General features: G+C 57.8%; 1 protein-coding gene across 1 annotated transcript in view; it reads right to left on the reverse strand.

The window, feature by feature from the left end:
- Positions 1–897: 897 nt before the first annotated feature.
- LOC104511233 (transforming acidic coiled-coil-containing protein 1-like) overlaps positions 898–9,621 on the reverse strand; it is a gene marked incomplete at both ends in the record, with an annotated part of 12,746 nt that continues 4,022 nt past the window's right edge. The window contains 3 exons of the mRNA XM_010153760.1: positions 898–1,096; positions 1,611–1,671; positions 5,817–6,861. Coding sequence (XP_010152062.1) covers positions 898–1,096; positions 1,611–1,671; positions 5,817–6,861 — 1,305 coding nt within the window. The remainder of the gene's footprint in view (positions 1,097–1,610; positions 1,672–5,816; positions 6,862–9,621) is intronic.

The raw sequence follows: 9,621 nt of genomic DNA on the forward strand, positions 1-9,621 counted from the left end.
GACTTGCTCCAACCAGTCAATATCCCTGTCCCCTGCTCAGCAGCTGCTTGCCACCACTCAACGCTGTCCCCGCAGCCAGCACTCAGCCTGTGCACCCTGCCCTCCCCGCGACCAACAGCAATAAATAAAACCTCCCAGCCTCACCGCTGACTATCCCGTTTTCCCTCCCTTTCGAGACAAAGGACTGTTCCTCTCCCCAGAGCCTGCGGCTCTGCACAGCATTCAGGAGCTGTGATTAATGGGTATCCGCACAGGGAAGAGCTGCAAACCTTCCGTGCGGTGATTTCTCCTGCTGGCAACTATAACTTCGCTATTGATTAAGTGTCATGTTGCCTGGCTTTTAATTATTTTTTAATGGATTGGTCAGAGACACTAATTATGTAGGAGACTGACAGCAAAATGCCTCCAGGAACATTAGCAGAGGTTTTCTGGAGTGACATGGAGATCTCCATCAACCAGCCCTTGTGCTGGGACATGGAGTCCCAGTAGCTCTGCTCCTGGCACAAGCTTTGGACAGGCCACGGATTGGGAGCATCCCGGCTGAACAGCACATGGCTGCTGGGTCGAGCTCAGCAGTAACACCAGTTTCGGATGGGCACGAGCCACATCCTGCTGCAGCATCATGGGGGCTGTGAGGACAGTGCTCTGTGCCAAGAGAGCCTGAAAACAGCCCATGCCATGGTTTTTCCATAATGGCAATAGTGCAGATAAGCAATTGGAGCAATTATAACTTGCAGCAACTGGAGCAGTTATAACTTGCAGCAGCTTTTAGCCCCGACAGGGTAAATAAACTGTGATGATGCTTCATGGCCTCAACAGCACCAATTCATTGCCAGAGGCTGCAGCAATTGTCTGGGTGGCATCTCCAGAGCCAGAGGGAGCAGGGATAATCCTTACCTGCCTCTGTGATGTGTTTCGTCGCCGGCACAGGAACGTTTGAGCACTCGAAGTACTCCAGGTCATCTTCCGGCTCGCTCTTCCTCTCTAGCCCAGCTGGTTTCTGCACGGAGGTGGTGGAGGCCAGCTTCTCCTCATCAGTGGCGTGCCCATCCCGGTTTGTAATATCTGGGATTTCTGAGATCAACACTCCATCATCCTGCAGGATCAAGGCATGCAGTTAAGCAGGGCAGACCTAATCCATAGGGATCAGGCAGCCATGTTGCTGGACAGTCCATGGAAAGCAGGGGAGGCTTAGCATCCACCGGCAAGCTGCTCCCCACCAGCTCCTCGGCAGGTTTTGGCAGAAGGAAACACACGGTGCTGGGGACAGAAGCAATTAACACACAAACACCATTACCCTGACCGCAGAGCTCGGTGCTTTGCCCTGGCCCACGCTGGGGACAGGGCTGAGACCCTGCACACATGGGGGCCGTGAGGAAGCACATGGAAAACAGGGAGCCCTTCCTGGCCTGGAGCCTACCAGCACCAAGCACAGCCCTACTCCCTCCCTTCCCACCAGGAACATGTTCTCCCTGTGGCTGGGAGCTGCTGCTTTCAGGGAACCAGCCCTTTGATCAGGCGTTGCTGCAGGCACACACCAGCCCCACGCCACCGTCCTGGACACCCAAGCACCCCTGCACCCAGCCTGGCGGGTGTCGGACCCCACGTACCTGAGCGCAAACGTCCAGGACCAGGGCCTGGGTCTCGTACTGCTTCACCTTGCAGCCGCTCCTGCGGGCGAGAAAGAAGAGGCTGGCTGAGGCGTGGGGCTGCGGGGGCTGTGTGGGGAGGGGATGGGGGCACGTGCGAGACAGCCCAAGCAAGGGGAGGCAGCCCCAGCGCTAGCATTGCACCACGCCGCGTGCCAGCAACCCCACTCACCAGTGAAATATCGAGGCAGAGCGAGTTCTGCAACGGACAGAAGGAACAAGCGAACAAAACACAGGACTACAGAGCAGTTGGAGATGTTTATTCCCAGTGAAGGTAAGGATCGGCGCAAGGACCCCTTGGCAGTCGCCAGGGAGTCAGCAAAGAAAGATTTCCCTTGCTGCACACTCGCCCTGTGCATCCAGCATGACAGCATCCCGAGGTCTCTGTGCAAGTTGATTTTCTGCAGGAAGGACCCATTTCCAGGTTGTCTCATGCCCCATCCCTGCAGCGGGAAGTTTCTCCAGGACATCTCCGCAGCATCCATGTCTCCCATATGAGCCAGATGCACGCAGCCAGGGCAGAGGGCTCTGCTTTCCTTGCGAGAGAGCACCAAGGCAATCCATTGCTCCTTGAAGGCTCCCTCCAGCAGACACAAATGCCATCCCAAGGAGAAGGGCCTGGAGATCGAGCTCAGGCGGTCCTGTGGCTGGATGCCCTCCAGTGAGGAAGATCTCCCTGGGACAACATCCCGCGTTCCTCAAAAGGTGCCATCCCGAAGCCCATCTGCACAGGCACAGCCACATCCTGGCACACTGGGCATCAGCATCTTGAACCAGCTCGAGGCAGCGGAGGGATAATCCCAGTGGGAATGGCCGTGTGGGGCACTGGGTCCACGCCGCGGGGGCTGGGGGAGTCGGCGATGGGATGATGTGTCACAGCACCCACCCCGGCATGCAGAGAGCACCAGCTCTCCTCCTGCACCTCACCCTCTCTCACTCCACGTTCAGCAATCTCCCGCGTCTCGCTGCCACGTCCGACCCCCTCAGGAAGAATGATATTCCCTAAGCTGAAGACAACCCTACCTGGGGAGGGATCTCTGCCTCCAGCCTGCGCTCCCACCTCCGGGACAGGTCAGAGGCTCGGCGGCCGTGTGGTGGAGGGGCAGCCGTTCCTAGGTTTAAAGACTCATGCCCACCCACTTCACTCTCCAGGCTCCCCATCCCATTGCACGCGCATCAGCGCAGCACAACGCGCCCCGTGGCACGGCACACGGAATTTTTATGTGCATGCTAACACACACGCATGGGGCAAATTGGGGGGGAAAAAAAAAAATAATCACCCTTAGCTGTTTTTCTTCCATCGTGCCCCAACGCGAGCAGATCCGCGGCAGCTCGCTGTGCATGGCCCACCTCTGCTCCACACCACCCCCACGGCTAGGGATCACATCATCTGGGACCCGGTTTGATCCACACCTCCCCCAGCACCAAGGTAACCGCTCTGTGATTCAAGGGGACAGGGAAACGGGGAGGACAGCCAAGGCGGATGACCCCAGCTCTGCCCCACAGCCCCCGAGCCAGCACCCACAGCCCCCCCACTGGTAACGCAGGGGTTACCAGTGTTCGCAGCTGGATAAAGCCAACCACGTGGGCAGAGGGGTCCCACGCCCAGGGCCGGGCACCCGCTGTGGGGCAGGGTGCTGTAAAAAGGCAGATCAACTCTCGGCCGAGGCACAGATGTCGGTACTTGGGCGCAGCTCTAATTCCATCCGTGCATATGGCAGGGAGCACTAAGCGGACAAGGAGGGCATCCCGACGGATGACACGAGATCAGGAACTAAGCCCAGCACGCTCCTTCCTCCAATTATCCTTGCACGAGAGCAGAGCCCAGAAGGCCTGGGGAGGGCTGACACTCTGCAAGAGACACAGAGCATCACCAGGAAACTAAATGGGGGCAACCCCAGTCCCTCCTGTGTGCCCTCCCCGCGGGTGGAAGCGCAGGGCAGTGGCAAGCCCCAGGGGCACAGCACAGGGCACTCGATATTTCACTGGTGTCCCGCCACGGGGCTGCTCATGCCAGGGGTACGGCATGGCCCCCGCTGCAGTGGCGCAGGTGGCAGGGCAGCGAACGGGGGCTGCTGCACTCGAGCCGAGCTCTCTAACCCATCCAGGACCTCGCAGATGAGCCCTACCGCCCTGGCTTTGGGCACAAGAGGGATGCTTCAGGTACAGCCACAGGCAGCTCAGCTCTGGCAGCCACCAAAAATGTAGAGAGCACCCTGCTTGGAGCTGGCTGTGAGGTCAAAGCTCCCCCTGGGACTATCCAACTATCCTGACTCCCTCGCCTCCCAGCTGATGCTTTCCACCCTATCCCCCCAGAGCAGCTGCCTTCCTGGAGATTTTGCATAGGAGGGGGGTAAAAGACACCCTCATCTTCAGGACTAAAATCTCCCCATCTTTCCAGGGACCTGGATTGCACAGAAACCTGCTCCCCCTCTGTCAGCCGATGCCCTGGCTTAGGGTGCTCGGACATCGTCGCAAGGCATTGCGCGCCGGCATGCTGCGAGAGCGAGCACAGGCGCACGCCTTGGCACGGCTCTCCTCCCTCGCCAGGTTAAGCTGCCCTGGGACACGGCCTGAGAGATGCAGGACACAAACCAGACAGCGGGGAGCAGAGCCAAAGGGAGCCCGCATGCCGTGAAGACGAGTGGGGCCAGCACATACCCAGAAAGAGGACCAAAACCAGCAAAGGGAGAGGAGAAATACACACAGAAGAGAGTACTTACAACAGAAAACAGAGAAATTTCACTTGTTCAGTAGTCCTGATGCACCAAAGCAAGGACAGGGAGAGAGACAGACAGATGGAGAGAAGAAGAGCACGTGAAAAGACCTGGATATTAACTGGAGAAACACAGCGAGTTGCCCAGCTCTGCCTTTCTGGAAGGAACACGTGGATAAAGGATCTGCATTTGCTATGTGCAGTGGTAAGGTGAGATTCAAGCACAAACCCCGCTGCCGGGGAGGTGAGCACCCAAAGCAGCCCTTGCTGCTCCGAGAGGATAGAGAGAGAGCCTGAAAATTCCCTGCTGCTTCCCCTACGGGAACGCCACCTCTTAAAAAGATCCAGATCAACCCTTCACAAAGTATTTCTCAGAGAAAAACATCCAACATACCCTTATGTCTGCCTGCTAGGTTTTATCTGCACCCTCTGCAATAACCCACTCCCTAGTTTTCCCAGCGGACAATCCATTAGCAGAGCAACGGCTTGTTTCAGCTTTACTGCCAGATCAGCCACAAGCTCCGTGCTCCTGAAGTTTCCCCTTTCAAGCTTATTTCTTGCTTTGATTTCAACTGGTTCCAATTACCCGTGTTAAGCACAATCACAAATTATAGTGGAAGGACCCAAAATTGGCTTGCAATTATTCCCTCGTGCAATACCCCCTCTGCTTCCCATGCCCGCCCAGGGACCCTGCGGCTCTCTTAAACGTCAGGCTGCAACTTCAGCCCTGCACAGACCCATGTTGGAGGACATCTGGGATGGGTGAAATACCAGAAAACAGCGTTTTAGCCATGCAACCTGTTCCCAGAGGAGAGCCGTGCTGTCAGCATCCCCAGGCGGCACTATGAAATGTCACCATCCCCATGGGGGGTTTAAATAGCACGGTTGAGGAACTAGAAATGCTCTTAAATAGTTCAGCAAGGGATAAGCAGCTCCCTACCGCCTGTGTGGATGTGATAAAAGCCATACACAATCTGCCTGTTCAACCCCTGTCCTCTTCCCCTATTACAAAGACAGGGCAGCTCACTAAAATCCCAGTAGCATCCGATTCACCAGCCCTGCATCCTCAGCCCCACAGACCCGTGGGCGCTTGGCAAGACCTGTGGGCTCAAGCCTCCGTTACAGCTACTCCCTACAGCACCTCAACCCCACAAGTGAGAGCCCCGAGGGGTTCTCCAAAGTGGTGATCGTGCAAAACGGGTCCCGATCCAGCTTTCCCCGCTCTGCCTGGGACACTGGCACCGCTTTGGGACAGCCGTCCCTCTTCTCCCACCCGCCCCTGAGCACAGGGAGATGGGAGCTGCCCTCCGCCAGGACACGGGGTGGGTAAAACCGAGGTGCATGTATTTTTGACTCACTCAGAAGGCACAGGGTTATGAGAACCATCACCATTGCGGGGGAACAGAGGGGGTTGCCAGCCCCCAACCCGCTCCGCACACCCCAGCACTCACGTTATCAGGCGTGACTTGGGCTTCTTCGGGGAGTCTCTGCCTTTCACAAGGTCGTCCGGCATCTCCAGCGTCTGAGACTCGAGGATTTCGTTGAGGCTGTTATCGGCAGTGGGGCAGGAGTCAGCGGTGGTGTTGGCGAGGGTCTTGGTGGGCTTAAATGGATCCACGGAATCAAAGTTGTTGGGGTCAAACTGGTAAGAGCCCTTGGGGAGAGTCGGAGAGTTTTGCAGCGCTGAGCAGCCACCAAAGGGGTTGAGACCTGGGCTGTCCCAGACCGTGGGACCCAGCCGGGGGGAGCCCCGGGGAGGCGGCAGCTCCGTGGGACCCCTGTCCGCATCTTCAGCTGGTTTCTTGGGGGGCTCTCGGTGTCTCTTCGGTGTCAGCTTGCTGGCTGGGATCCTGCTGCCCTTCCTGGACGCAGCTCTCCTGGCCTCCACACTCGCTCCCTCCTCCGTACACTCAACCTCAGGTTTTGGGACCTGCCCTTTGGGCTCCAGGGCCAGGTCCCCATCCAGCTCACCAGGAGGGGTGTCCAGGGGGGAGCTCTGCAGCTGGCAGCCCCCTGCCACACTCTCATCATGCTGCTCGGGGTCCAATTGGTAGGATGCTTGGGGCACCGGGGTCTCCTCCGTGGTTTCTTCCATTTCCCTCCCCAGCGAAGTTGGTTTCCCTTTCCTGAGCTGGCCCTGGCTGGGCGAGCACTCCGGGACCAGAAGATCAGCCTTCGGCTCCACCAGCCTGGTGCCAGCATCCATCGTGCCCTCTCCCAACATGACCCACTCCCCGGTGGCTCTTCCCGCATGGGGCACCGGGGCCAGCTCTGCAGTGGGCACAGCAGCGCACCCAGCATCAGCCCCACATCCCAGCGTAGCCAGAACCTGGGCTTCAGCTGGTGGCTGCGTCAGGGACGAGTCTTCAGGATCGGCTTCCCCTTTAGTATCCGAGGGCCCTCGGATCTCCAGCTGAGCCTCATCTTTGGGATGTATCCCAGGCGAGCTGTCCTGGCGAGTTTCCCCTACCCGCAGGTCCCCATGGCCGCTCGGCTCTGAAAAGATAAAAGGAGCTGGTTAAACCCGTCTGCCACGCACCCCCTTTCAGAGGGGCTCCCCTCCCCTCCGCACGGCTGCTCCAGGACCAGATTTCAGGTGTATGCACCAACCCAATGCTCAGACCCTGTAAAACCCGAAGCCTGCAAACACACTGGAGAAAACAAACATGGTCTGCGGGGCCGTGTTGTCTGCACCACGCCAGCCTACCTACAGCATCTCCATTTTTCCTTTCTTCTCCCCAGTCCGGGCTGGCAGCAGCACCAGGGGAGTTTTGCAAAGCCCAGCGATGCCCCCCGGGGCCAGACACCAGCCGGGACATCCCCCATGTCCAAGTGGTATGGCAGCAGCAGGGAGTCGCTGCTCACCTGGGCAGAGAGTTAAAAATCACTGAGAGGAATTCAGGGAAGGGTGATATGAGAAACACCACGGAATGTGCCACCCCATCGGGAGGGTCCTCTGCAACCCGCGAGCCCCAGATACAACAGCGGCACGCGGTCGATGCTCTTGCCCGCAGACCGTCACTGCAAGGCACCAACGCCAAAAGCACCGAGGTTTAAAAAAAAGAGGGAAGGGGGGGGCACAGCAGAGCAATGAGGCCCCCAAATTGCAGCGAGCCCACAGGGGAGGGTCTGCCGGGGGCGGCTCTGCTCAGCCCCGCGCCTGCCCGCAGTATCAGTCCTGACCGCTGAGGCAGGATGCTGCCTGCGCCCCTTCCTGCACCAACGCTGCCCGTGCGTTTACGCCAGGCTCACCACGCTGCTGTCAGAGTTTCTTAATCATAAATCCTGATCCATGACTTAATCACTATTACTCCAATCCCTTCCCCTAAATCCTTTTACTGTTTAATCTTTTCTTTGCTGTCAGGGGATGGGGAAGCTCCTTATCTACCGAGGCATCCGGAAAGCTACACCCACCAAGCACCGAGAGCCCGGACCTCAGCACAGGTGGGTGAATCTCAACCAGGGGCAATTGCACAGACTCCCGGAGTAAGGCAGAAGGGGATGCTGGGGTGCTCAGCACCCATCAGGGAGCACACAGGTCCCACAGCTCTCACTGGCACCTTTCTGGTGAGACACAGCCCAGCCAGGCCCTGTCAACGATGAGCTACTGTAGACCGACGCGGCCTGGAAAGGCCGTTTCTGTCACGGGGCATTTGCATCCAGCTCGTGCTTGCTGGTGACTGAGCGAGCCACAGGCTGGCAGGAGGAGAAAAGTGAATCAGGCAAATATCTGGTCCCTGGGCTAATCCAGGACACAGAGCCAGCAACCCTGACTCAGCTGATGGCTGGTGGTTTGCATAATTGATCTCCAGGATGCTGAAAGCCATGGAAATGAATCATGAAGAGCTGTGTGCTCCCTGAGACTGCAAAAAAAAGCTCCCCCAGACAGCAAAAACCTCCCTCCAAATAGACACTGCCTTGCTGCCCCAGAAAACGCATCAGTAAACACAAATCCAGTGGATACGTACTTGGAGTACAGCCAGAAGACACTCAGAGGCAGCGCCTGCCAGACCTTTCCATCATTGGGAACCAGGCAAACCTCCTTAACAGACCCCAAAGAAAACTTTACTACACTTGCTGTATCGCTCAGATGTCTTAAACCTCACTGAGACAGCCCTGAATGGAAGAATAGACTTCAAAGTCAGGGCAAAAGGCACCTTTGAAATGCATTTTACATTCCCACCGGAAGGTTTTGCAGCACCATTCTCACAGACATAAGGCCATCCTGGTTTCTAACCCAGGCCATGAGTAATTACTCCCTGAATAACAAGCAGTCGGCACGCAAACCACCTCTCCTTTCCTTGCTGTGGGTGTCTGCAGGGCGGGGAGAGAGGGAGGGATGGTGTGTGTGACCATCACTCCAAACAACCATTTCTTCCCAGAAATTAGAAGAACCACCCGCCCAGGTCTTCTAATTTTGGGATTCACTGCCACTCCGCTCCCTGCGGCACAGCCTGCCTGCCCAGCCAGTACGAGAGGCTGAGGGACTGGAATACAGTGGGAGACAGACGGCACAGGTGAAGGACAGCTCAGGAGCTTGCCGGTGATTTGGGCAATTTTCTGAAGTGGGAGCATCCCTCCTGCAAGCTCCAGGTTTTGGCGGGGGAATTTTTCTCTTCTCTGGCTACAAGACAGGTACCAACAACTTGTGCAAGTTAACAGCCACGCTCAGCACCGCGTCTGAGTGGCGACCCAAGGGAGCGGAGAAAGGAACGGGAGCCCAAGGGGTGCCCCTCTCTGCTGCAACCACCCCACCCCCGCCCTCCCCGAACGCTCACGCTATGCCCCAGAGTCCCGATTTTCAAGTCCTGCTTGCGCTGAGCTATTCAACTCCCCGGAGACGGCAGCCTCGGGGGCTGAGGGCGCCCCGGGACGGGCTGGCGCTGGCACCGAGATCGCTCCCTGCAGAGGACAAAGGCAGGCAAAGCCACGAGCTCAATTAATTCTCCAGAGAGTGCTGCCAGGATGAAGAGCGCAATGGTTTGTGGGGCAGAGCCCTCGCCACCAGGACCGGGATGCTCCCAGGGCACCATCCAGCTGCTTTCCCAAGGGATGGAGACACAGCCCTGCCCCTCTGATGGGAGCAGGACAAAAACTCCTCCTGTAAAGCAGTCCCAAAGTCAGTGGCACCCCAGGCAAACTCACCCCACACGGGTCCTCCTGCCTAGCAAGGGCTGTGAGGGGGGGACAGCCTGGCCCCAAGCCCTCCCCCAGCCCCAGCACTTCCCCTCACTGTGCATTTCCTCTGCCTCCAAC

This window comes from Eurypyga helias, unplaced genomic scaffold (assembly GCF_000690775.1).
Source record: "Eurypyga helias isolate BGI_N326 unplaced genomic scaffold, ASM69077v1 scaffold41526, whole genome shotgun sequence".
Classification (NCBI taxonomy): domain Eukaryota; kingdom Metazoa; phylum Chordata; class Aves; order Eurypygiformes; family Eurypygidae; genus Eurypyga; species Eurypyga helias.